This window comes from Symsagittifera roscoffensis, unplaced genomic scaffold (assembly GCF_963678635.1).
Source record: "Symsagittifera roscoffensis unplaced genomic scaffold, txSymRosc1.1 SCAFFOLD_439, whole genome shotgun sequence".
Classification (NCBI taxonomy): domain Eukaryota; kingdom Metazoa; phylum Xenacoelomorpha; order Acoela; family Convolutidae; genus Symsagittifera; species Symsagittifera roscoffensis.
This window is the reverse complement of record NW_026970981.1, coordinates 709-28,327: the sequence shown is the minus strand read 5'-3', so window position 1 is coordinate 28,327 and position 27,619 is coordinate 709. Positions and strand designations below refer to the sequence as shown.

General features: G+C 36.2%; 3 protein-coding genes across 3 annotated transcripts; all 3 read left to right on the top strand.

The window, feature by feature from the left end:
* Positions 1 to 439: 439 nt before the first annotated feature.
* Positions 440 to 8,014, top strand: LOC134856094 (uncharacterized). The gene is made up of 3 exons (XM_063872459.1): positions 440 to 450; positions 6,008 to 6,165; positions 6,373 to 8,014. Exons 2-3 carry the CDS (start codon positions 6,017 to 6,019, stop codon positions 7,799 to 7,801), a joined length of 1,578 nt encoding a protein of 525 aa, XP_063728529.1. The 5' UTR covers positions 440 to 450; positions 6,008 to 6,016; the 3' UTR covers positions 7,802 to 8,014.
* Positions 8,015 to 16,804: 8,790 nt separating this feature from the next.
* On the top strand, positions 16,805 to 26,942 carry LOC134856092 (splicing factor 45-like). The gene is made up of 10 exons (XM_063872456.1): positions 16,805 to 16,859; positions 20,297 to 20,457; positions 22,398 to 22,657; positions 23,505 to 23,785; positions 24,248 to 24,319; positions 24,965 to 25,046; positions 25,441 to 25,577; positions 25,768 to 25,862; positions 26,153 to 26,333; positions 26,735 to 26,942. Exons 1-10 carry the CDS (start codon positions 16,808 to 16,810, stop codon positions 26,830 to 26,832), a joined length of 1,419 nt encoding a protein of 472 aa, XP_063728526.1. The 5' UTR covers positions 16,805 to 16,807; the 3' UTR covers positions 26,833 to 26,942.
* On the top strand, positions 16,902 to 20,210 carry LOC134856093 (exosome complex component RRP41-like). Its single transcript, XM_063872457.1, has one exon. The coding sequence runs from the start codon at positions 19,365 to 19,367 to the stop codon at positions 20,079 to 20,081; it is 717 nt and encodes a 238-aa protein (XP_063728527.1). The 5' UTR covers positions 16,902 to 19,364; the 3' UTR covers positions 20,082 to 20,210.
* Positions 26,943 to 27,619: the final 677 nt, after the last annotated feature.

The following is a 27,619-nucleotide window of genomic DNA, read 5'->3' as shown; positions in this document are numbered from 1 at the left end:
CCAAGCAATACCTTTACTTACGATTTTGAAATCGAAGAAGAAGAACTAGCTCAAAGAGGCATAAAAAGACTTGATAACAACGGTCAATTAGACTGCAGAAAAAAATCAGCCAAGCACAATTACTTCTTCTATTTCATCGAAAGATGGAAGAATAGAAAAACATTTGAAAGCGGCCACCCAAAAATATATCGTTGAACTTCGAAGTTTTTGCGCAAATACAGAGATCTCTGTTCTCTTCTAGTTTTGAATAAGAAGCTCGATAGAAACAGATATTATTCGGGTTGGATGCACCCCGTCGTTACTTGATCAGAAAATTAACCAAATACATTCAATTAGATTATCAAGAGAGCTAAAATAGTGATGGCAATAGGCTGAACAAATGTACCAAACGTGACAACCAAAATTCAAAAAACTTCGAAGTTGTAGTGTCATTAAAGACAACTTATTAAAGAAAACGAACATAAAGCATATTCATAAGAATTGAAAGAAAAAGGCAAAAGTTCAGGAGAGAGTGCATCAGGGAGACAAAGACGAAAAGCCTAGAGAGACCATGAATGGGTAGGGGACTGATTTAACGACGAGGAGAAGCAAAAAAGTCAGAATATAAAGGATGAGTGAACCGAGTTTAGATCCGAATATGTGACAGCCAGCGAATGAGGAAAAAAGAGACTTCGATATGAAGTAGAGATGATGAGCGCAACAAGACAAAACGAAAAAAGCGCTATAATGAAACAGTGGAGACGCAGGAAACTTATATAACTGAACGAGAACACTTGTCACAAAACGATTGAGTAGAAGTTTGGGGGAAAAGATAAAGACCAAAAACATGGAAAATATTGGAGCAAAAATGCAAAAGAGTCTCAGAAGTCTAATTCTCATCATCCAATATTTCGATATAATTGGAGATGACCGATTTTAATGCACAGGCCGAAGCGGAAGAGCATCAAAAGTAGAGAGCTTGAGAGACTGGTCATCATTCGAATCAATTTTCGGCACCACGAGATTGCGAATAACACACCAACTTCAATTAAAAGCAAGGAACGACCAACACGGAAGAACCTACGACCGTCTTTAATCCCGTACCTGATAAATCACAATCAAGTAATGGGGGCACCAGAGTGAGAGGTCACCAAGGTGGGTTTTTTCAGCCAAGGAGAGAAGAAGTGGAGAGGTGGAACGTCTTATAAATCGTAGACTCTATCAACTCTAACGTGATGAATGGACTATAGAAAAGGGCGATAGACGGCGCCAAAGAACCAAAATTTAGTCTAGCCATGAACGTGATTAAGAGGAACAAAGTCTTGAACTGGTGAAAAAAAAATGCCAGTACAGCAACCAAGACAGCATGAAATTTTGTGTTAACCATGAATAAATCAAGTAGCCTGGAGGAGCTCTGAACAAGCGACAGCTATTGGCTCTGAAATACTCGAAAAACTTAACCAATGTTAATTCACTGCCTGAACAAAGTCCTGAACAGTCCAGCCCCAAACAAATCACGAGCAGAGAACTAAAAAAAACAGCCAGCTCGATACAAGAAAAGTAGACAGAAAACTGAAAGTTGCCGCATTTAATGACTGAACCGCGCCGTTTTAGACTTAAATTAGCAAAACTGAATATTTACAAAAAAAAATTTTAGCTAGCACTTTTTTTGTTATAAAATCTTTTTTTTAAAATGATTAGAACCTCCTGATGTAATTGCTTACCAGGATAATTTCGGATCGCATGGGTTGAATATCATCCTTCAAAGTACAGTGTCAAATTTCCGTGTGTGATTGGTGGTCGTTCTTTGAAGTTGAAGACTGAAGTGATCGACGAGGATTTGCCGCTTCTGTTGGGTAATTCATCACTGAAACTAGCTTGTGCGGTAATTGACGTCAGATTTAAAAAATTCTCAATTTTCGGAAAAGATGTTGACTTATCAGAAGAAAGCAGTGGGCATTTCAGTGTAGAAATCTCACCACCTCCAACAGAAGAGTCAACTGAAACAGCTCTGACGCTTATTTCTGCTGTTGATCAGTATGATGAGAAAGATATTTGGCGTTTACACCACTATTTTGGACATGCTTCTGTTGAGAAGCTCACCAGATTGCTCAAAAATGCTGGAAAGTTGAATACCGAGACGAAAAAGTGCTTAGAAAAAGTACGCACTTGTGAAAGCTGTCGGGTTAACGCCAATCGGAAACCTCAGCCAAAAATAGCGTTACCCCGAGCAACAGACTTCAATGAAATTGTTACTTTGGACCTGAAAGCTTATGATGGTCAAGGAACTTATGCGTACATTCTGTACGCAGTGGACTTGTTCTCCAGTTCTCAAGACACACCATTGCGACGTTCATTCAAAGAAAAGACGCAATCACCGTGGGAGAAGTCCTTCTTGGCTGTTGGATCTCTCAAGCAGGTTTGGGACCCATGAAAATTCTCCATACGGATCGTGGACGAGAGTTTCTCAACGAGGAATTGACGGCAATTGCGGAGTACATTCAGATTTAACAGACTTCTACTGCAGCTTATAGTCCAAATGCCAATGGATGTAACGAACGCAGTCATGCTGTTGTGGACAACATGATGAGCAAGATGCTGACATCTGATCCAGAGATTAAACCCGAAATTGCGTTAACTTGGTGTATCAACGCTAAAAACCCCCTTGAAAACGTAAATGGTTTTTCACCTGCACAAATTGTGTTTGGGCGCAATCCCAAGCTACCGAATCTTTTCTCCGCTGGTCCACTCGGTTTCGAAGAAGTCGCCGTCTCCAAAACCTTAGCGCAGCATATAAATGCAATGCATAAAGCAAGAGAGGCGTTTATTGAGTCGGAATCCGACCGAACGCTCAAAACCGCTTTAAAACAGCGAATATACAAAGGAGTTGGCGATGTAGACGTTGGAGAATGGATTTATTACAAAAATTCAAAAAAATGGGAAGGTCCGGTGAAAATTCACTCCAAGGATGGAAAACTGCTTTACTCCGTACGAGCGAACAAACTTCTGACGATAAATTCTGATCATGTTATGCTGACAAAGGCGGATGACGTTTTTGGCGTCAAACCAGATATTCGAGCCAGTTTTGTAGAAAATAAGACTTGGGCCGAACCGTTTTCAACGAACCACAACCCTCCAGATGCGCACCATGTGATTGCTGAAACTGAGCAAAACAGTTCTACAGAACCAATAAACGACGAGACTGACTCTGAGGGATCGATTGACCACGATCAAGAAGAAACTCAGCGGACACAAGATCCAGTCCCAGAAACCGCAATCCAAGCGTCAACTTCAGAATCGAGCACCCAACCAGGTGGTGTGTCAGATTCTCCAGGTTTTTGCCCCATGAACGCATACGAAGTGAAACGCAACGATTTTGTTCGTTTTAAGCGCGAAAATTCGTTACAGCAAAAGTTCTGAATCTTGCAGGTAAGAGAACTGGAGCATACCGTTATTGGTGGAGTTTAGTTGATCAGAATACCGGCCATGTTTCTCCTGAGAATTTGCAGACAGTGGAAAATTTGGAAAAATGTAAGCTCCAAACGTCTGAGCAAGTTTTTGCTGTCAATGTTCCTCGCTGGCTCCACGGATCAGTAGCGGTGAGAGAAGCTAAAGAGGCTGAACTGGCGAATTTTGATCGCTTCGATGTTTATCAAGAAATTGAAGACAGAGGCCAGCCACGGCTTGGCACGAACTGGGTTGTAAACGAGAAAATACAAGACGACAAAGTTATCACCAAAGCGAGGCTAACGATTAGAGGCGGTCACGAGGATTCAACTTCGTTCGAGAAAGACTCGCCAACTGTATGGAAAGGTAATATCCGGATTTGACTAGCGGTTGCTGCGAAAAACGGCTGGACAATAAAATCGAGTGATGTCACAAGCGCGTTTTTGCAGTCTGCACCTCTCGAGCGGAATGTTCTTGTTCAACCCCTCAAAGAACGTCGTTTTCCTGGAGTTCTCTGGCAATTGAAACGTCCCGTTTATGGGTTATTTGATGCGTCTCGCGGGTTTTAGCAAACTTCTGAAGCTCGGATGTCAGAAGTTACAACTGGACCCAGCATTGTTCATTTTCTACACCGCAGAGCGAGAAAACGAAAGTTCGGAACCAAATGGCATGCTGGTTTCTCACGTAGACGATCTACTGCATGCGGGTGACAACAATTTCGAAGTTACGGTGATTGAGCCGTTGAGAGCAGTGTTTGCATTTGGAAGCGACAATGACTACGACTTTCGATATGTAGGTTTCCATATCGAGCAAGTGGATTCAGGGATCTATGTTGACCAAAATTACTATTTTCGAAGTTTGGATGTGCATGACGTCCAATCTTTCAACAACCCGGGCGCTGGAACCGAGTTAGGTGTAGATAGCCAAACCATTTTCCGTTCTGTGGTTGGCACGTTAACAAATATCAGTTTCTCAAGCCGCCCAGACCTGTGTTTTTTCGCCAAAAGCATGAGCAGCAAATACGGAAAAGCTACGCTGAAAGACGTGAAAATTGTGGTGAAGAAACTTGTTTTAGTCAAAAGTTCCGGAAATTCAAAGATGTTTTTCCCAAATTTGGGAGACGTTTCTTCATAGGCACTGGTCGGACATGCAGATGCTGGCGTCAATTCGATGCCTGATAAGATGACCAGTGTTGGAGGCAGTGTTTTGATGTTGTGTAACATGTCAGATGATTCAGCCATTGTGTTATCCTGGCGTTCCAAAATATTGAAGAGAAAAGTGACTAGTTCTCTAGCTGGAGAGTGTTACGCATTAAATTCGCTGCTTTGAGAGATGATCTATATGAAGACTATTCTTGTCCAGATCTTTGGTCGCAGAATGGATAATTTACCGTGCATCGCGTTCACAGACTGCAGGAACCTTCATGAAGCTGTCAGAAGCACGAAATTGGTGGATGATTCTTGGATAATTACCGACGTCGCTATGATAAAAGATGCCCTGAGCTCAGGCGATATCACCGAGCTACGCTTATGTTAGAGTGAAAGAATGCTAGCGAACTGTCTGACGAAGAACGGAGCTTGCGGTTCTGAGCTGATGGAAACCATGGAAAATGGTTTGTACAAACTAGGAGAAGCTGTGTGAACCGTAGTTGGGCCAATGTTCGATAATAATAATAATCTGTCTTTTAAAAGTGTTCTTTGTTACAGATGTATGGTGGTGGTTTGATAGTAATATCAACTATTCTTACTTAAAAGTGTTTTATTTGGCCACAGGGTATTGGGGTTTGAAGAAAAGCCGGGGACTGCGTAGACCTTCTGGTGCGTCTCTCTCCGTTCCTCTAGCTCAAGATCTTTCAGGCTGTGATAAGGGGAGCTGGCAGTTACAATCAGCGCCATTTTAACTCAAACAGTACAATTCTGTACAAATAGAAAAAAAAACCGAATTAATGATTGTTTTCCTTAAAGGAATATAATAGTTTGCTTATCGCCAAAAAGGGTTAGAATTTAACAAAAATGGTGATAAGAAATTTGAAATGTTAATTCAAATGTTTTCGCACATTTTGTGCATCATCAGGATCAAAATTTTTTTTTACAATTTTCACAAAACGATCTAAGGTCTGAAAAATGAGAAACATATCTAAAAATGCTTTAAAGTTTTTTTGACCAATCAAATTTAAACAACTAATTACATAATAAATTACGTAATCAATAATAACGTTTTCCTGTAAATTTCTGATATTTCTTTTTTATTTTTTGTTCTTTCATGGTTATGAAATTCCGATTTGGGAATATCGTTATCTTTTCCATATCCTGAAAATTCTTAGGATTTTGGCTGAAATATGTGATGAAATGACTCCTGGCTGTAATCTCGGTTACTATGATACTTGCTACTGGCAAATGAAGTGTTTTTTAGGACTGGTGTAGTAACTTCGGCTGCAATGATAGTTACTGCTCCGATTATTTAGCATTAAAAAAGACGTATTGTTGTGACTGTGTCAACGACACCCAGTATATTAAAAAATTGTTGTTCATTTTCAACTGATAATTAAAATTTAGAAGGGCAATTGAGCGAATGCCTGTTGTAGATACTGATGTTTAAAAGAAATCTGTCAGATAGGCTTGGGGATGGCATAGGACAACGATTAGCTTTGCCACCCTCACAAGATGAAAATTACGACCTCAGAGAAACGCTTGAAAATAAAACACTTCCAGTGTCTGCTAGGATTGGAGGAACCAAAAGGTAAGTAAGTTTTTTGTCCACAAAACAGCCCAACTTAAGCAATGCAGTTGAATTAAAAGTTGTACTATCGAAAATTGTGTGAAGGTAAATACCTTTTTTATCATCTTCAGAACTGAAAAACACGTAAGAACTGATTATAAAGAACAGACAATTTACTGATTTGAAAAAGTTTCTTAGCTATGACGTTCTATTGACCTGAAATTTCAGTCGATCTGAGATGGAACGACCTTACAATGAACCAAAGGGACTTCAAGGAAGATTAGGATTAGCCGCATCAGAGCAGTCAGATCGGCACACCGGAGAAATTCATACAGCTCCGAAAACGGACATAATTTCTGCGGCTAAGAAAATAGTGCAGAACGTCAGTATGGGCGCTCGTTTGGAGGACCGCATTGGAACTACAGGGCCAGTAAGTAAAAGCTCGAACTTGCGTAGCCGTCTAGGAACTGAAAACCGGAGCAGCAAACCGTTGCCTGAACATTTATCGATCGTAAATGACAGGAAACGAAAAACAAACGATGCCTATGTGATTCAAGATGATAATGAGACGCTAGAGAATGATATGCAAATTGTGATTCATCAAGATGTAAGGCCAGCTAAGTTGCAATACAGTGAACCGATACGGGATTTGACTCTTAATCGTTTCATGGATATTGGCGAAGATGCGCCGATGAGCTTCGCGACAAATCTGAATAGGCACTCACTGCGTCCTCTCGATCTGTATGATAGATCGAATAACCGTTTCGTGAACAGGAATGCGTTAGATCCTAGAGGTATGTCAAATGATAGTCAGTTAGGTCTCTCATCTTCACGAGGCTTCCAAGAAAGAGATTCATTTGGACCTGTTAGGGGTTTCGAGATGCCTCTCTCACGAGATGAACTACTTCTACAACAGATGCAAGAAGAGCGTGCTCTGTTGAGTCGTATGCAACATACAAGAGAATTGCCAATGGACATCGGAGGCAGGAGTTCGCAAATGAATTACGGCCGCGGAGGCTATATGAGAAGAGGTTTGATGGATGATGATTTATTGTCGCGTCAAGCGCAATCGCGACATGCAATACTTGCGCCACCGATTACTAGTGCCGCAGCTCTTGAAATGGAAAGATTCAAAGCACAGCAATTTGCTGCTAGAGAAGAGCTTCAAATGAGAGAGGAGCTGGAACGCGAAAGGCGAAAACGTGAAGCTCTGGAGGAAAAATTGAGAATGCAAGAGGCCAAAATGAGAATGCAACAACAAACTCGCGTTGACGTAGGAAGACAACCGACCAAGTTTGGTTCGATTTTGGAGAGTAAACGGAACGTCGCGGCTCCTGTAGCCCTGAAGCCAACAACTGCGCCTAGTAAAGTTATCTCAACCAAGCCCTCTGCGAATATCGCCAGTAGACTTGGTCCCCCAGCGAAGAAAGTCGAGACTGTAGTACAAAAGGAGGTGCCTAATGTTGTCAAAAAGATCCCTAAGATCAACGCAGTTCCAATGTTTCGACAGGAAATTGACTCTGATTTGCAGAAGCATGTAGTTCAGTTGACTCCAAGACAACATGCTGATTATAACATGCGTGTCCTGGAGTTCGTTCAAGCATGTACTGAGCTGTCAATGAATGAAAGGTTCTCTAATATCGTTGCTGTGATTTAAGCCAACCCAGATTAAGTCTTTTGTGGAATTGATTATAAACTCTTTATAATTTGACGTATCTCTGAATTCGCAAACATGCTCTTTTACGCAGTCAGTATTGAATTGGTATCATCTGAAGTAACCTCTCGTTAGCTCATGTGAAATCACGAACGCTCCCGACGATAAAATCAAATTCAGTTTTAACTTGAATTTTATGATTCACTAAACTATGAATCGAAATACTCAACCCCTTGTTTTGTTACCGGAAGAATTTTGAAGTGGACCAGTAAATGTTTTTGTAATCATCATTATTGTGTGGGTTCTCATTTAAACTCTTTGTAAAAATTGATGATTGGTCTACTTTTAACTATTTACAGCATGGTATACTGAAGTTTTTCAAAAACCATGATGAAAAATCCCACTGACAAAAAAAAATTATTTCGGCACATTTTTTATGCCTTACGAACAACTTCAAGGAGTATCATGATTGCTAGCCTACAATTTGCGATTACTATTAAACCAACATTGTTTTTCATTTTTTGTTCCGACCAGCGAGTGAGCACGCTTATTAAAGAAGGATACGCCAAAAAAACTTTATTCAAGAACTGAAAATTATGTTGAAATTTTTACTATGACTATAGACTGTGACTGTTTTAGGCACCCCACGCACAAAAAAAAACAACACTAATTTGAAAAGGTAGTTGTTCAAGAAAAAGGTCGGGTATTCTGTGCTACTGGGGCGGCAACCGGCTATCCTTGTTGTTCCGACCATTGAAAATGGGGATGAACTTTGTATTCGGGTGTGTTTTAGTTTTTTTTTTGCTTTTTGTTTTCCACGCAAAATCAGCTACCACAGAATAATCAACAGACAGGGTTGAATGATATATCGTTTTAAAGCCCTTCTGGTCGTGAATCGAACGACATGCCTGTCTCATTTCGAGCTAATTAGTAAGGTAGTTAGTAATTGCAATAGCTTATTTTAACCTAATTTAAATGTGAAAACTTAGTTTTACTCGAGTAAAGGTAAGTTTTGGAGTTTTTTAGCGCAATTTTGGGAATCAAAACTTGAAAATTCAAAAAATTTCCACTGAATTTTTTTTTTCATTTTTCTAGTCATTTTTCAAAAACTGTTTTCTAATCGACCTATTTTACTATGACTTTCAAATATGCTGTAAGTTCTACGTTTTTGTTAAGATTTTTTTGTCACAACATGCAGAAAAAAAATGACACCATTTTGTAAAAGCATTTTTGTATTTTTTTAAGACTGGTCGGAGCATTCTGTGCTACTTGCAGAGTAACCGGCTATCCTTGTTTTTTTGTTTAATTTCCACTTAGAAAGGCGAAGTTTTTCAGCAAACCTGCAATTTGTGGCACTTGTGATGGCGAATAACTGCATGATGTTGTTTAATCTCCGACGGTGCAGTGATGAATAATTTTGAATTCTGGCTTATTTAAAAGTTAAGTCAATTGACGAAATGAAGACACTTATTTAGGGCTTGATTTTTTTTTGAGAAAAGGTCCTTAAACATTATCGCGCTTTTTTAGTGGTTTTGATTTTGATTTCGTAAGTCACTTAAATTCATATGCTAAAAGGAAGGCAAGTTATGCTCTCCAACTATGAAAATGCAATTGGCGCAAGAAACCTGAATTATTTCAGTTTCGAAAGTGATTTTCTGTGTAAGATTTTCGAGAGGAATATAAAAGATACACTTTGACCCAGTTTTTTTTCTGATTGGGCGAGTTTTTTTTTAAAAAAGAATGTTAATCATAAATGTTTCTTTGAAATTGAAAGAGCTTAAATCTGAGAATTTTGGTTTTCCTGAGTTTATCAACACCTTTTACTTTTGCTACCTTCTGAGCGTTCCCGGCCCACTTCAAGAAGTATCATGATTGCTAGTCTACAATTTGCGATTACTACTAACCCAACATTGTTTTTCATTCTTTGTTCCGACCAGCGAGTGAGCACGTATATTATAGAAGGATACGCCATAAAAATTTTTATTCGAGAACTGAAAACTATGTTAAAATTTTTATTATGACTATAGGCTGTGACTAAAATTTAGGCACCCCACGCACAAAAAAAACGACACTAATTTGAAAAGGTAGTTGTTTAAAGGTCGGGTATTCTGTGCTACTTGGGCGGCAACCGGCTATCCTTGTTGTTCCGACCATTGAAAATGGGGATGAACTTTGTGTTCAGGTGTGTTTTAGTTGTTTATTTTTGCTTTTTGTTTTCTACGCAAAATCAGCTACCACAGAATAATCAACAGACAGGGTTGAATGAAATATCGTTTCAAAGTCCTTCTAGTCGTGAATCGAACGACATTGAAAAGTTTCTAAAAAGTTTTCAGTGTCGAGAAAAACTGGTTTGAAATTTGTAGTCTCATTTCGAGCTAATTAGTAAGGTAGTTAGTAATTGCAATAGCTTATTTTAACCTAATTTAAATGTGAAAACTTAGTTTTACTCGAGTAAATGTAAGTTTTGGAGTTTTTAGCGCAATTTTGGGAATCAAAAACTTGAAATTTCAAAAAATTTCCACTGAATTTTTTTTTCATTTTTCTAGTCATTTTTCAAAAATTGTTTTCTAATCGACCTATTTTACTATGACTCTCAAATATGCTATGATTTTTACTTTTTCGTGAAATTTTTTCATCACAACATTCAGAAAAAAGACACCAATTTGTTAAAGTATTGTTGTTGTTTTTTAAAACTGGTCGGAGCATTCTGTGCTACTTGCACAGTAACCGGCTATCCTTGTTTTTTTTTAGTTTAATTTCCAGTTAGAAAGGCGACGTTTTTCAGCAAACCTGCAATTTGTGGCATTTGTGATGGCGAATAACTGCATGATGTTGTTTAATCTCCGACCATGCAGTGATGAATAATTTTGAATTCTGGCTTATTTAAAAGTTAAGTCAATTGACGAAGTACAGACACTTATTTAGGGCTTGATTTTTTTTTGAGAAAAGGTCCTTAAACATGATCACGCTTTTTCGTGGTTTTGATTTTGATATCGTAAGTCACTTAAATTCATATGCTAACAGGAAGGCAAGTTATGCTCTCCAACTATGAAAATGCAATTGGCGCAAGAAACCTGAATTATTGCATTTTCGAAAGTGTTTTAATGGGTAAGATTTTCAAAAGGAATATAAAAGATACACTTTGACCCAGTTTTTTCCTGATTGGGCGTTTTTTTTAAAAAAGAATGTCAATCATAAATGTTTCTTGAAATTGAAAGAGCTTAAATCTGAGGTTTTTGATTTTCCTGAGTTTATCAACACCTTTTACCTTTGCTACCTTCTGAGCGTTCCCGGCCCACTTCAAATTCTTACCATTCTCGGTCAACTTAGCCTGGAGGTGACCAATTCGCCTGGTACGGCAAAGGTCCTGGGTTCGAATCTGACCAAAAAATTGTCGGCTTATTATTTGTCTGCTAATGTTTTTTTGGCCTAGTTGCCTTAACGTAGAATTGTTTTTTTTTTTGCTATGCGCAAGTTACGTTGTAGTTGCTCTTAGTGTTCTGATTTATTTCTGTTATTTGTAATGGTCTCATATTGTGTGTCGACCTTTGAAAAAGTTTTGTGAGTGCCTGTGTGGTTTGTGGTTGAGTGGGACTTAATAAATTTTTATTATTCTTGAAGTAAGTTGAATTTATTTTCGTCTGTTTTTAATCTTACTTCTTTTTTGTCTTAATTGGTTTCGGCTTTTATTATATCGCCTTAGTGGCCTTTTATTGGTTCATTTGACGGGCAATTAAAGTTTTTTGTTTGATTGGGCTGAGGGCGAGGAGGACTTGCTAAATTTTTATAAATCTTAAGGCTTGTTGATTTTGTTTTTCGGCTTTCAAGGTTTTGTTAAAAAAATTTCGGCTTTGTTACCGCTGTGTTAGTTTTCTTTCGAGGCTAATTTTACATCCTATTGTTGTTACCCTTGCGATAGCAATGGTATTGCAATCGGGTACTAGACTTCTTCCCCGTAAACAACTTTGTCCACAGGACTTACGAGACTTCTTCATCTCATCAGCCTCTCTGCTAATCCTACTCCTCTTGATTGCAATTATTAAGCATGGTTGAGCTGGTTATCTCAAATATCCGCCCTGTTCAAAATTTGCTTTTTGATTTGTTAAAATTTTATTTTTTGTTTTTTGTCCTTTTTTCGGTTTACTCTGCTCTGGCTAATTTTATATCGGCTTAGCGGCTCAATTTCGAAAGCTTTCAAGAAAAACATATTTTTTTTAGCTCATCTCTGGTTCTCACAAAATGCTAAGACTCTTTATAGAAATTATAGTTCAAGTTTTTCATGAAAAAATTTTTTTTTCGGCTTTTTTCTACTTATTTTTTTTTCGGCCTGAAAAGTTTTGGCCACATATTGTTCCATTTGACGCGTGAATAAATTTTTTGTTTGTGTGCCTATGTGCTTAAATGTTAGAGGGTTTGGGAGACATGATATATTTAAAAAAAATTTCAGCCTAAAGGGTTTCTGCTAAGGTATTTCCGGCTTTGTTAACGCGCGATATATATTTTTTCGATGCTTGTTTAACATTCTATTGTCTAACTCGTTTTTGTTTCAAAACTAGCCTTATCGATAGATCTAGTTCAAAATGTTCGATATTTTTTTAACTTTGCGGCTTTCGTGTTTTGTATCGCAAGTGGTGCGAAGCTCAGCTTCGCCTCTGTGTATAATTGTTGTATCGCAAGTGGCGCGAAGCTCAGCTTCGCCTCTGTGTCCAGCTTTCTCTTGGATGTGTTTTCTTTTCAATCCAAAACCAGTTACCGCAATTGAACGTCATGATCGGGAAAAAGAAGGGGTGAGAAGTTTTCGTTCAACCACTGAAAGTTGGGAATAACAATGTCTTCGATTGATAAGTCGATGATGACTGGAAGCTCCTTTTGGCTAGCGACATCTGTTTCTTGGGCTAACGAATGAGTTGATTTATCTGTAATTTAGTTCTGGTGTTTGATAAGTTAAAGTTGATAACTAAAAGTTTTTGAAGCTCAAATTTGATTTTTCGCGGTTTGACTTTTTCTTAAGTTGAATTTTAAACTGAGCGAAATTTATCGTACTATCTTTTATTACAAAAGAGCATTGTGAGAATACACGTCACTGACTTTTAGTTATGAAAACAGACTCAAGTTTTCAGATTTTCCAAGGGAGTATAAATACCTATTGACACAGTTGTTTCTAATTGGGTTAGTTTTATTACGCTTGCTATCAGCAAGCGTTATCAAATCAGACTAAAGACTTTCAGGCTAACAACTTGTTTAATAAATTAGCTTAAAATAAATTATCCAGCAGCTGCGTTTCGGGTTATATTTCAGCATTTTTCTTTTTTAAGTACACTACCTATTCAATTTTTTAAAACTGTTGGTTGTAAATTTAACGATTCAGAATTGGTATATTTCAATATTTTCTCATGTTTATGCTGATTCGTTATGAAAGGTCTCGACAAATAATATTATGACGTAGTTGCCCTGTTATGCATTGTTTGATTGCAAAAAATTTTGTGGTTTATGTTGGGGGTTCTTTACACTTGCGAGAACAACCGCAACAGCGAGTAACCGGGAACAAAACTTCCTATAATTAAATTTTTTACAAATCTGCAAGTAATACGTGCCGAGTCAAGTGCAGGCTGACATGCTCATTTTCTTACAAATTCAAATAAAACTAACGGTTAGTTTTTCGGTAGAAATCATATAAGGTAGTGATCAACCATATTTGGTGGCAATCAATGTTTTAAATAAACTTTTGTTTTAAACTAATCTTTGTCTGCGCATTTTCCATTTTTTTTCAAATGCAAATTATGATATTTGATAGGTATTTTCATTGGCATACTTCCTTAGTCATTAACTAATTTTATTGTGCTTGCGATTAGCAAACGTTATCAAATCGATAAATACTTCTTTTTTCGGGTTGAGAACTTGTTTAACAGAATTACTTGGTATCTTGGTTCATACTGAATTGAAATTTCCAACTATCTCCGGCACTTTTAGTATGGGGATATAAGCCTGGGCGGCATAGGTCCTGGGATCAAATCTGACCAGGACCTGTTTTTTTTCAAAGGGGAAATATTCAGTTTCAAAAAATGTCAAAAAAATTGTCGGATTAATAGTCTGCGTATGTTTTGTCAGCTTAGTTGACACTTCGTAGGATTTTTTTGCTGTATGCAGTTTTCATTGTAGATGCTTTTTGATGCTTAATGTTTAAAAGTCAGAATTTATAGCTCAAAGACAACGATTTTTTCGCCGAAAAATTGTTTTTGCATTTCCATTAAACGCCGTCGAATGTGTTTCTGGACGTTTTGTCCGCAAATAGAACATCATTCCAGACAACATTTGGAACCCTTTTCTTTGTAATTAGTTGCTTCCTTTCCTGTTGCTAGCTTGCAGTGCTATTTTTATGATTTTGCTTTGATAAATTTTTTCTATAATTGAAAGTTTTTCTGTCATTTGTAATTTTATCAACTCCGCCTTATAAATTGTGCCATAAGAGTGGACTTAAGCTATTTAAATTTGGCTGAAATCATAGAAATTGGAAAAAGAAAAATACATTTAATCAAACTCAACGTGATTTTCCACGTTTGTGTTGTTTCAAGAGGGATGGGTTTTATTCGGCTTTGGATTTCAAAACTTATTGACTCAAATTTCTATATGGGAACAATTTTGTTTTCGGCTTAAGGGTAGTGGAACTAAGGTTTGCCCGCTTGATTGTCACTTAGTAGTGTTTTATTAATGCTTATTTGACGCTGTTAATAACCTGACTCGAAACATGTATAATTTTTTTCTAGAGTTAAGTTTCATTTTTCTATTAGATATTTTTTGATATTAATTACTTTTATTAGAGATAATTGTTTTTTTTTTGTTTGAAAGAAAATAATTAAATAATATGTCTACTATATATTTAATTGCGGGCTTCACTATCTTGCCACTTTTAAGCTTTTTAAACGTAATATTTTTGCATGTTTAACGAAAGAATTTTTGCACGTTTAAGCTATATCGTATTTTGCCATGGTTAAGATTTTTTTCCGATTTCCATTTTCAATGTGTTTATTTCACCGAGATTAAAATAAGCAGCCCAGTAGCGGGATGCTATCAGGGTTCTTCTAGAGGTTGCTAGTTTGGCTTCCAATTATGAATGCCTAAATTCTTTTAGTGTACGAGCTACGACGATTTTTGTGATTTTTTTCAAAAGTTTTCAGAAAACTCAAATTAAAAACAATTTACAAAACTTGAAATTCCCAAACCTGTAGTTGGGTGCTGTCAGAATACTCTCAAGGATTGTGAATCTTGCCTCCAAATATGACTGCTCAATTCCTTGTAGTTTTCGAGATATGACGTGTTTTATGATTTCTTTTTTTAATTTTTCAGAAAACTTTGCTTTTAAAAAAATCAAAAGAATTGAAATTCCTAACTTTGTAGTTGAGTACTGTGAGGGTACTCTCAGGAGTTTCAAAGTGCAAATCTTGCCGCCAAATGAGACTGCCCAGCTGCTCTAAGTTTTCAAGATGTTACGCTTGTTATCTATTATTTTTTAGAACATAGATATAAGACATTTCACAAATTTTGAATTCCCATCTCTATAGCGAGGCTTTGTCAGGGTACTACAAGGAGCTACTAATTTTGCCTCAAAATTTGATTGCTCAAATCCTTGTACTTTTTGAGATATGACGTTTTTTTGTGATTTTTCAAAAAAAAATGTTCAGAAAATTTTTAATTAAAAATTTCCAACCCTGTAGCTGGAGGCTGTCAGAGTACTGTTAAGGCTTGCAAATCTGACGACCACATTTGATTGCTGAAATCTTTGTAGTTTTCAAGATATGACTTTTCGTGATTTTTTCTTCTAAGTTTCTAAGAATTTCCTAACTCTGTACTTTGGGGCCGTCAGAGTACTCTCAAAGGTTGCGAACCTTGCCTCCAAATATGACTCCTAAAATCTTGGTAGTTTTTGAGATTCGCAACATTGTAATTGGGTACTATCAGAGTACACTCAGAAATTGAAAATCCTGAGTCAAAAAGCGACTGCTCATTTGCATGTCGTTTCCGAGATGTGACGTTTCTTAATTAATTTATGGTTTTACAAATTTGAAATTACCAACCCTGTAATTGGGTGCTGTCAGATTTCATCAAAGCATGCATACATTGTTTTTAATATATGAGGTTTTTTAATGAGTAGTTAAAAAATTGAAGCGCCGGAGCTGCGTTAAACGCTAATTATTTTAAATAATATATTCTGTCTCTTTTTCTATTCACATTATTATAATGTAATGTTTCAGTTGTATCGCAAGTAGTGCGCAGTGTATAAGTTTGAGTTTCGAAATGTAACTATAATTTCCCTAAACCGAGGAATTTTGTTGACGTATAGTTTTCGAGGTTTTGATCGTGTGACTGAAATTCTGAAGTGAAAAAAAAATTGATATTGATTTCGGCAGTTTGAGATTTCATTTACCATTTCAAAAGGTTTTCATTTTCAGGGAATTTTGCAGATTTTTTCTATATTAATGTTTATATCTACTTTCTGATTTAAACTTTGTTGCTAGTTATTTGTACCCTGATTTTTCTGAAATATTATTGTGAACGAATCTTCGGTGATACTGGCTCAGCAAACGTGTTTTTTGATTTTATACACTGAGTTTTTTTTGAGCAGTGCCTTTGGGTTGCGAGGGTGTTGAATTCCACAAAGATAATTTTATTCCAGAAAGATCATGTATCACCTCTGTCGTCCTTAATGCACCCATCAATTTTGTGAATTGATTTCAAACAATATAAATTTTTGGAGAAGTTGAAAATTTTGGTGAACAGCGTTAAACATATTGCCCAAATCGGTTTGAAAAATTTTGATACATTTTTAAGTCATGAAAATTGCCAGTTTGGAAATAACCAATAGGTTTGGCTGAAAGAAAAAACGCTATTTTAAAGCAACCTGTAAAATAATCTGTCTAGATAAACGTTTATCTAAAATTTTGGTGGATAAATTGGGCTGCACTGAATATCTTTAATGCCAAATTCTCAAAATCATTTGCTTTCAGGTAAGCTATGTCACTGTACGACGGAATTGGATTAAATCTGGACTCGAAGCAGGAAACTGGTGAGTTATTTCAATCTTTTTTGGCTATGCTGTGTGAGTATTCAAAGCTGTCGCTGGTTGAAAGGCTGGCGGTTGCTAACGTTAATCATGGCACTTCTTTGATTTTAAAGATTGATAAATGATTGTATAGATCTATTAAAATTTATATGTGAGTCCATTTTAGCAATAATTTGAATCCTAAGTTTGAAATGTGCAGCATATGGAAGAAAACATTTTAAATTACGAAGAATACATTCATTTAAATTATCCGGGCAAAACGAATAAAACTAAAATTAAAAGGCGTTCTCCTCAAATTGGGCTGATTTTAGTCAAAAAAATAATGAAGACAATTCGTTCTTCAGTTTCAGCGGAAAGAATTAAGTACAATTTATTTTGCAAAACTCAAGCCCAAAGTTTTACCCCAAAACGAGCATTTTTGGTGTTTTAGTCGATTAAAATTTACGTCAAAACTATTTTTTCAATTGCTGACAAAAATATATCGGGGCGAGTTTTTTTATAACGCCCTACAAATTTTATAAAGGTTTTCTTCTCAATCTTTTCGTTTTTGTCTTAAAAAAACTTTTATTGTTTGATATATTGGTCGTGATAATTGTTGTTTTTTTAGGAAAAGACGTACTCAAATTTATTTTTCGATTTGACTTTGGATTTCATTTCAAGTTCTGTTCATTTCCTCTGTTAAAAGGAAAGAATTTACAATATAAAACAGCAGAAGTGTAAAGGTCACGAAAAACGTGATTGATTTCTAGTTTCGAAAATGGAATTTAACTTTCAGATGTCCCAGCAAAATAAAAAATTTACCTATCGACCCAGCTTTCAAATTGGCTTAATTTTATCCTAAAAGTGTCAATAAAAGTTTTTTTTAGAAATTCAAAGAGCTTTAAGGCCGTCTGTTTTTTTTTCTGTTTATTTTATTCTGCTTACTTTCTATTCTCCAACTATGTTAAATTGGCTTAATTTTATCCTAAAAGTGTCAATAAAAATTTTTTTAGAAATTCAAAGAGCTTTAAGGCCGTCTGTTTTTTTTCTGTTTATTTTATTCTGCTTACTTTCTATTCTCCAACTAGTCTGTTTGCTATGTTACTATCTAAAAGACCAATTTTTTTATTTCTAAAATAACTCTTAAATATATTGTTGGAGATTAAACCCTTGTTAAGTATTGTTGGGCTAAATAAGAGGCTCAAACTAAAGTTTTTTTTTTTGGTTGTCAGGATAATGTGAATCAGCGTTGTATAAAGCCAGAGTTTATGAAAATTCAAATTTGATAACCCTTTGTTATTACACTCTTTTTCAAACGTTGAGAAATCTGATTTGGGTATATCAATCAAGTAAGGATTCACTTTGAGGTTCACTATATACTTTTTGGCTAATTTTTTCCGCTAAGTTTATAGCTTAGTGTCGGCTGTGTTAACGAATTGTAAATTTTATTGTCAAGGTGAAAAAAAACCGCTTGTAATTGCCTTTTTTTGTGCTGGCGTCGAAATGAAACGCTAAAGCATAAAATTTCCAAACGTTTTTTATTTAGCTGATTAGTTTTCCTTTGTTTGTTGATTCTTTTTACCATTGTGATAATCGGGTACAAGACTTTTTACCTCAAATAATTTGTTCACAGAATGGTTAAAATTAGAAATGATACATTTACTCATGTACCAACTTCCTGTTGTTTTGTTGGAAATACTAAAACTGGCATATTTTGAGCATGTTAGCATTTTAATTATCCGTCGTGTTGTTGAGCAATTGAGAAATTTGTTTATTTTTGTTGGTCGTAATTTACCAATTCGATTTCTTAATTTTTTGTTTCCTTTTTTTCGGCTTTATGAGTTTCAACCTGTTTTATATCGGCTTAGTAGCGGCATATTGCGTCTTCTGATGAGCGAAGAAAAGCGTGGGTGTTTTGAGGGGTAGGGGCTTAAAAAAAACTATTTTTCAAGTCTTTTTGAATTTTTTTCTGCTTGTGCTCGGGTGTTTTCGATTTTGACTCCACTTGTATATTTTCTTCCGATTCTAATTTTACACTCTATTGTGTTGGCTTTTGTTGTCTTTTTTTAAACAAGTTTTTTTGTATTTGATAGTGTTTGTGACATTTTCAAAAATTTTCTTATTTTTTGACTTTTTTGTTTCTTGTATTGTGTTGCAAGTGGTACGAAGCTCCAGATCTCCTGTGTTTTAAATTGTAATGTTGATATTAATTGCAGGTCTTCGAAAATCAAAACCTTTTCAATATCTTCCTTTTTTCTGTATCGCAGTTGTTGAAATAAAAATTGTATGGCGTTTTTTTTATATTTTGTTATCTTTGTTCAGACTAAAAGGAAGTAAATCCGTTCAAATCGTTTTTGTATATTGCTCTTTTTGTATTGAACTAATTTTTAAAGGTTATTTTCTGACATTGCTAGGATTCACATGGCTACTAACAACAACATAGTTATCTGATTCTTATCATAGTTTTCAAAGTTCAATACTTCGAACATGTTTTTAAATTATACTCGCATCTAACAATGACATTTACAGATGGAATTGATAGGTCTGCATGGCTTTCGCCAAGACGGCAGACATTGCGATGAGCTCCGTAAAATAAACTGTAAACTAGGAGTCCTCCCACAAGCGGACGGATCTGCCGTTTTCGAGGTCGGCAACACCAAAGTTATGGCAGCAGTTTACGGGCCACATGAGCCATCATCTGTGTTAAGACATAAAGTACCTCATGATCGCGCACTGTTAAATTGTGTATTTAGCATGGCCACGTTTAGCACTACAGAAAGAAAGAAAAGACCTACTGGTGATAAGAGGTCGCAAAGTTTCTCGATTAATTTGAAACAGGCCTTTGATTCTGTTGTTTTAACTCATCTGTACCCGAGGTCACAAATTGACCTCTATGTGCAAGTAACGCAATCGGATGGCGCTAATTATGCCGCGTGTATAAACGCAGCTACTTTAGCGTTCATAGACGCTTGTATACCTATGAAAGATTATGTATCGGCTTGTACGGCTAGTATAGTTGACGAAAAAGGAGTCCTTGATGTTTCGTATCTCGAAGAGTCACAAGGGTGCCCAGTTTTGACCTTGGCGTTATTGCCGAGAAGCGAAGAGATAGTAGTTACGGACATGAATGCTAGGTTGCATCTGGACCATTTGCCTAATATGCTGGACTTTGCAATGAAAGGCTGCAAGGATATTTTTAGTGTGATGGAAAGCGCCACAAGAGCACACGTGAACTCAAAATCTTGAAAGTTGAAAATCTGGTTCTTGATTTATGAAAATTTAATTTATGATTTTGTCTGTATTTTTCAAGGAGATGAAAATTCGGGAAACTCTGATGAATTATGTATAGTTGTCTAATTTACGAACTGTTGTTTGTTACGATTTATAAACGCTAGAAAGGTTGTGAAATATAACATTTTCAATCAAGAGAACTTCAATCTATAAAAATGTGTCTTTTTCAGCGGGATGGCAACAGTCGAGTTCAATAAAACTGCTGCAGTCCCAATTGGTGGCCAAAAAAGCATCTCTCCAACAGAGGGCAAAGAGAGTCATCCCTAATTCAGCATCAGTAACTGCTTCAACTCAGCAGTCATCTGTGATAGCCACTACTACATTGCAGGAGGTAAGACTTGTTAAGTAAAGGCTGTTTACGGAGAACCACTGTTGTGCCCCTGGCTAAGAGTTTGGCACGATTTCAGGCAACTGAAAAAATTATCATAAGCGCTCGAGTTGGATGTTAACATTATAGATACATGCAGCCTTTTGATTCTTGGTTTCGATTCCCAAAAAGTTTCGGTATCGGCAACAATTTCTAACTCACCGCATAAAATTGGACGATGTAAAACATTATTTTTTGCTTCAGACAAATTTTACTCAGATTCGCATATTTTTTCTTATGTATTCAACTATATTCAACTATAACACCTCGCTACTCGTGAAATTGGCACTGACTTTTTTCTAATTTGATATATTTTTTTCTTTTTTACTCTGTTTTTTTTTGTTTCTTTCGTTCATGACTCTTTTCCAGCTGTCTGTTGGCTATGTTTTGTTAGTTCGCTAATTTTTGTTGAACGGTCGGCAGTTCTGTAAATTCGTTAATTTTTAATGGCTAATTGATTTGATAGAAATGTAAATGCTATTAACAGAAAACAGCAGTTTGTTGCTTCTTAAATTTTTTCATGTGCTCGTTGCTAAGTTTTCTTTGGATAAAGGCCAAATTGTTGGCAAAATCGGTGAGTTTGGGCATCCTAATTGATGAGAAAACGGCCGTTCTATGTGACTTAGATATTAAATGTAATGAACTTTGTGAAGACTGTTACATAGTTCTTAGTTATTTTTATGTTTTTTTTTCAGGAAAAAGTCTTAATTTCTCCACTCTCAATTTTGATTTTTCGAGGCTTGACTTTTGAATTTTTTCTATGTTCAGTTCATTTCCATTGTTTAAAGAAAGGCAAACTCCTCTATCGAACAGCAAAAGTTTAAAGCTCACGAAAAACGTGATGGACTTCTAGCTTCTAAAGTGAATTTTTCGTGTTCACATTTATCAGCGGAATTAAAAATTTACCTCTTCATCCGGTTTTCTCAAACTGGGTTATTTTTTATCAAAAAATGCACCCATCATAAAATAAAATTCGAGAAATAAGTCAGTTTTTTCTGTTTCTTTGCGTTTATTACTCTTTTCCTACTGCCAGTTGTCTATGTTTTACATTTTGTAGAGTAGTGTTTTAGTATGACACTACTTTTTTTTCCACCCCAACTTGGAAATAAAAGTGCTCCTTTGTTGGCACTTTGGCTGCAATCACGATCTGTAGCAGTGGACGTTTCATAGCATCTGTTCTTTGCTTTATTTGTGCTTAATGTTTGGCTGAGAGGGAAAGGCGCGAGACTCCAAATCTCAAAGTCGCAGGGTCAAATCCGACACGTAGCTAAGTTTTCCAACTCTGGGCTTATTTGTTTTTTTTTTCACTTAAAAGAGCTGCTTCTTTGTCGTTTTTTTTTCGCTAGTGTTTGCGGGCTTATTTCTGTTTTATTTCACTTAAAAGAGCTGCTTCTGTGTCGTTTTTTTTTCGCTAGTGTTTGCGAAGCACAGCTTAACCTTTGCGTTTGATATAATTTTTTACGTCCTCGGTTGAGTGAAAAGTTGATTTCAGAGGTCAAAATAAGCAGTTTTAAGTTATGTAACGTCGTGCAGTTAAGTTGCCCGAAAAGAATATTGTCAACAATTGGATATTAATTATATAATAGTGGTTACACTGCTCTAAATGCATTGGTTTAGGGTGATATATTTCAATAGCTGGCAGATTCAAGTTAAGTAGCTGGATCGAACTTCGAACAGTATTTATAATTTATTTGAAAAAGCCGCAGTTTTGGCAAAAGACGTGTAGAACTTGAATTTTTGAATAACATTTCATCTGGCAGAGTAATGTATTCAGAAAAACTAATAGCATGTACAGTTGATTGAAAATGAAATGGCTATATTATGCATTATATTTCTCAAATTGATTTCATGCACTATACTCTAAATTACCATCTATTGAAACATATAACCGGCTTTGGTTTTAGAATTCCTCTTCTCGAAATGGAGACACTTCAGCAACACCCTCCCAAGACTCCACCGAAGTCTCATCGTCGGCAACAATACCTCTAGCTGGAACACCAGCTGGATTCAGTTTCGCTTCCGGAGTTCCGGCTATGGAAGAGTACGACCCATTTAAACCCAATGATTACGAGGAATCTAAAAAGAGGCAACATCAGATATATATGCAGTCTAAACAGGCGAGGACAAGAAGACACGATGACGATGGTTCACCAGTTAATAGAAGGTGAGTTGGTTGACTGTGGTTCTTTTAGGTCGCTCCAAAATTAGTTTGTATTAAGTTAAAGTATGCCGCTTTTTCCAATGCAAGTTAATTTACTTAAACTAGCGAGCCTTAGTGTATAAGTACGAACCTTTTTTTCTAACTTAACTCGCAAATAAAAGTATTCTGCTATAATCACGATCTGCGGCATTGGAAATTTCACAGCATCTGTTATCCGCTTTATTTGTGGCTAGTGATTGTGGTTTTTTTTAAGCGTCAGTGGCTGAGTGGTTAGTGTGTGAGACTCATAATCTGTACGTCACAGATAAAATCCGAGACATAGCCGAATTTTTACTACTTCGAGGTTTATTTCAATTTTTTCTTATTGCACTTGATTTTTGTCGAATTCTTGCTAGTGTTTGAGAAGCGCAGCTTTGCCTCTGTGTAAATCTATGCATATAAATGCAAATGAACGTTTTTATAGGTCTTATACAATTTTCACGCCTAAAAACAAAAAACTTTTATTGAGCCGAACCATTTTCTCCTTTATGATGATCTTGATGATCATAATACGCACAATGCTTGTGTATTATGCGTTCTTTTTTCAAATTCATGTGCAGCATGATAGGCGTAAAGTGACTCAGTCGTTTGGAACATCTCTCTAATAAGAACCAAACCAAAATGGTTCAGATTCGTGTCATTTCGGTTGATCAGGTTTCTTTTCATTGTGAAATATACACTACGTTTTTTGATTTCATGAATTCGTTTTTCGGTGTCAAGAATTCGAAGAATTTCGCCTTCATTTACACAAAAAAAATCAATTTTAACATTGGGTCAAAAAGCTATTTCAATATGAAGTTATTTGTTTCAGGCGTAGTTCACGTAGTCCAAAAGATTCAGATGGACCCACATCCTCAAAGTTGTCTCGTGGAAACTCACCCCAACTTACAACTGGTCAGGACGAACAAGGAAACAACTCTCCTTCAAATAATACCACACAGTTAAAGAGCAATCAGCCGAATGACTCGACGCCGATCGTGAACTCGTTTTTGGGAGCCAATAAACTAAGTTTAGGATTCGCAGGGCGGTATTCGGACAGCGAAGAAGAAGAGTTTGAACCCGAGAAGAACAAGAAGTCAGTCGCTGATAATGGTAAGAACATCGTCGAATGAACAAATAAACGTGTAGCTCTAAGTTGAAACAAATTTTTCAGCTCATACCAAAAATTACTTATCACTTATTAAAAAAATGTAATGATGATGAAAATAATAATTGCTTTAAAAATTGTATTGAGTATTATGATTTCGATGAGCTACGGTCAGGGTGGACTAATGTTCCTGTTATTGCTGAACTGTCCTACAATTGATTCATCCAATCGCATCAATTGGATGAATCAATTTTTATAATTAATATAGTTAATAATTTTCGTAGACCGCTTCCCTGTCGCACTAAATTCTTAGATCCTCCCACTTATTCTCGGTATGATTTCATTCTTTTCAAGTTGGTCCGTGTTTTTGATGTTCATTTTTCCTTCCTGACTTTGGTTGGCTTCTATGAGTTCTAGAATTGTGTTGCGCAATTTAAATAATTTTGAATGTGTTCGTTTGTTTCTAGATCCCTCAAGAAAAGGCGCGGCCATTGCACCTCCACAAGAGCAGTTGCAAGCGCAGGAGAAAATGATAGCGGGTATGACATCTTTCAAAACAATTCAACTTCATTGTTACATCTTTCAAAACACGTCCGTTTCTTTTTCTAGAAACATGTCCAGGCTTTGGTTCGATCAGTGTTGTTTGTTTTTTTTTCATGAAAATGTTGAAAAAAAACGCTCGTCTAGTACAAGAGCCTAACAGGGTCTTTTTAATTGACCTCCAATGGGGTCAAATTTGACTGGATCCTCTTTTTGGCTAATCAAGTTGGAAGTTTTTTGAAGGGTGCATTCTGGATGCCTATATACTTGTAGGAGACGGAACGAGCGCCGAAAAGACTAGTTTTTGGGTCAAACCTTCCATAAGGTGGAGCCTCGAAAAACTAAGTAGGCTGACCTAAAAATAGAAATGAAACCTTGCATCTTGGAAAATTCATTAGCTACGAGACCCATATCGCGTTTTGCAATGAATAAATGTTTTTATGATGATTCAATTATTTTCTGATGATACTGCACAGCTAGGTAAGAAAATAAAAAAGGTTATCTGGCTACAATCATTTTTAAACGCGGGAGTTTCTGTTTTTGCTAATTTAATAGTTTTTTGTGGTTTGGTTGATGAATATAATGGGCAATAGTTGCGTCGTTGCAGTTAATTGTTAAACGCGGTCTTTTGTTATGTGCTGTAGCGAATCCTATTGTTGCAAGTGCAGTCCCGGATAGACCTTATGCCAAAATATTTCACAAAACGGACTCTTCTCTCCAATTGGGGTAAGACATCACTCACACCATTACTAGGTACTATTTATTACAAACACATGTTTCATAAGAGTAGAAATCAGTTTTTCGCTGGGTGCATTTTTCTCCGATATCTTCGGATTATAGCTCAAAATCTCAGACTGGAATGAAATAACGGAGAGATAAATGATGTTTTCTAGTACTTCATTATTTTAGTCAACTTTGGTTGATTTTGTTCAATCGCTCTTTTCGATTTAATTGATGTCTGAATTTTTCGTTTTCTTGTTAGCATTCGTATTTTTTTGTTAACGGTAGCTTGCCTTTAAAGGTGGATAAGTATACATACGTCTATTTCGGTCCTTGATCAGTTCGAATGTGCTGGTAATAGAGACATGATTTCTGTTGATTTTTGGGCGCCCAATTTTAGCACATCGGTCGCGGTCAACATCATGAAGAAGTTTGGCTACAAAGAGGGAGCTGGGTTGGGTAAAAGTGGCCAGGGCATAGCGACTGCATTGCAAGTGGAAAAAACGAGTAAAAGAGGTGGCAAAATCATCAATGCAGGTAATAAAATAGAACGGTAGGGACAACATTTTTTAAGCGATGAGCCAGAAAATTAAAAATATAAAATAAATATTTAGTTGCTTGAGAGTTCCGATAGTTAAGCTGTTTTTGATTTTTAAAAAGCTGCACAGATCGGCTGAAAAAATAATAATAAAAATTGCTCGAATGAGATAAGTGAATGAATTCTCAGATTCGGAGGTGAGGGAAGCCGCTAGACGTGAACAAGAAGAGCAAGAGTCAATCGCAGAGATGATGAAAAGACCCTCGAAGGTCATCCTTCTAAAGGTAATAACTACAAATACATTTTAACTTTGGGCAAATACATGTTGCTTTTGAGACAATTAATTCACAAGGTATAGGACCAACCCATGAGCTGTCCAGGTTGATCTTTAAAAAATGAGTACTTTTTTCTCAGATTTTTGTCAAATTGTATCGAATATGACATAATATTCTATAGAAGGATGGGGCTGATAAAAAATCAATTCCAAAAGTTTCCGCAAAAAATTGTTGAGGAATTTTTTCTCAGAATAAAGTGATATGAGCTGAATTTATTGAGTTGTGACTCGTATTTTTAGAACATGGTGGGTCCGGGGGAGGTGGACGAAGACCTGGAGCCGGAGACAGCGGAAGAGTGCAGCAAGTATGGGGATGTGGTCAAGGTGGTCATCTTCGAGATGCCCAAAGGACCACAGGCATCTATTGACGACGCAGTCCGAATATTCGTGCAGTTCAAACGCATGGAGTCGGCTATCAAAGGTTAACCTGAACATTAAGTGTCATCTGATTAAAATATGTTGAGTTTAAATTTTTCAAAAATCAAATTAGGTTAATTGATTCAGGTTTGCTCTGTTTTCTGTTGTAATTTGGTCGATTTTAGTAAAGTCGTTGACGTGCTTTTTAAAGATCAAAATTTATTTTATTTCTTCGGCTTTCAAATTAGATTCAAATTAGTCGGTGCAGTTTCTCCGAAACAGCTGAACTTTTATGATAGGAAAAATGCTTCATTTGATTCCATTTGAATTTTTTTCACTCGTATATTTTCACTAATACTGACAGGCCAAATTTAAAGATAAAAATTTGTTGGTCATATATAATATAAGCAGATTAATTAATTTATTTTAGATTGAAGTGTCAAAATTTATTTTTTTCTGTTCCAGCAATCGTAGATCTTAACGGCAGGTGGTTTGGAGGGCGGCAAGTCAGAGCCGCTTTTTATGAAATGGACAGATTTGAGACTATGGAACTAACAGACTGAATGTATTACATAACTCAATTGTTTTAACAAATAGATTGAAATTTATTTGGTTGATTCTGATTTATTTTGTTTTCAGATTTACTTGTCACAAATTTAAGTATTCAGTTTGACTTGTTTTAATTTAAGTGTGCAGTTCATGGCTAGTGGTTTCTGGATTCTTTCGGTTCAGATGTGATATTCAGTGACCATTCGGTCGTTAATATGGAACTGACTAGTAATGATGATTAATCAGTCTACAGGTTCAGCAAAATCAATAATTTTTATGCAGTAATTCTATAATGTCAAATATTAAGTTCATTTAGAAAAAAGTTAATTGTGGATTCTCAAACATTTCGAAAATTTCGTTGTGCCGAGAGACCGCGCAAACAGCTTGAGAGAACAAGCAGATGGCAAGAGGCATAAAAATCTCAGAAACCATCTTTCTTTAACGGTATCACGTAACATTCGGTAAGTCTATAAAAGTAGTTTTTTTTGTTTTTTTCGTCCAGCGAAAAAATGTTTACGATAAGTTTTGATTTTTGGCGTTTTTATTTCTGATTTTCTGAAATGAGCAAGTACTTAGTACATGAATGACTTTCATTTTACAGTTTCAAAATTGAGTTCAATTTTTAATCCGAAAACTTTGGAGAATCGATCAAAAATCTTCGCAAAATTTAACAAGGATAGCCGGTTGCTGTGAAAGTAGCACGGTATGTTTCGACCAAAATGTTAAAAAAGAAAGTGTTTTATTTTTATTTTAATTAGTGTCGCTTTAGTTGGTGTGATTCGAGAACTATACGCATAGAAA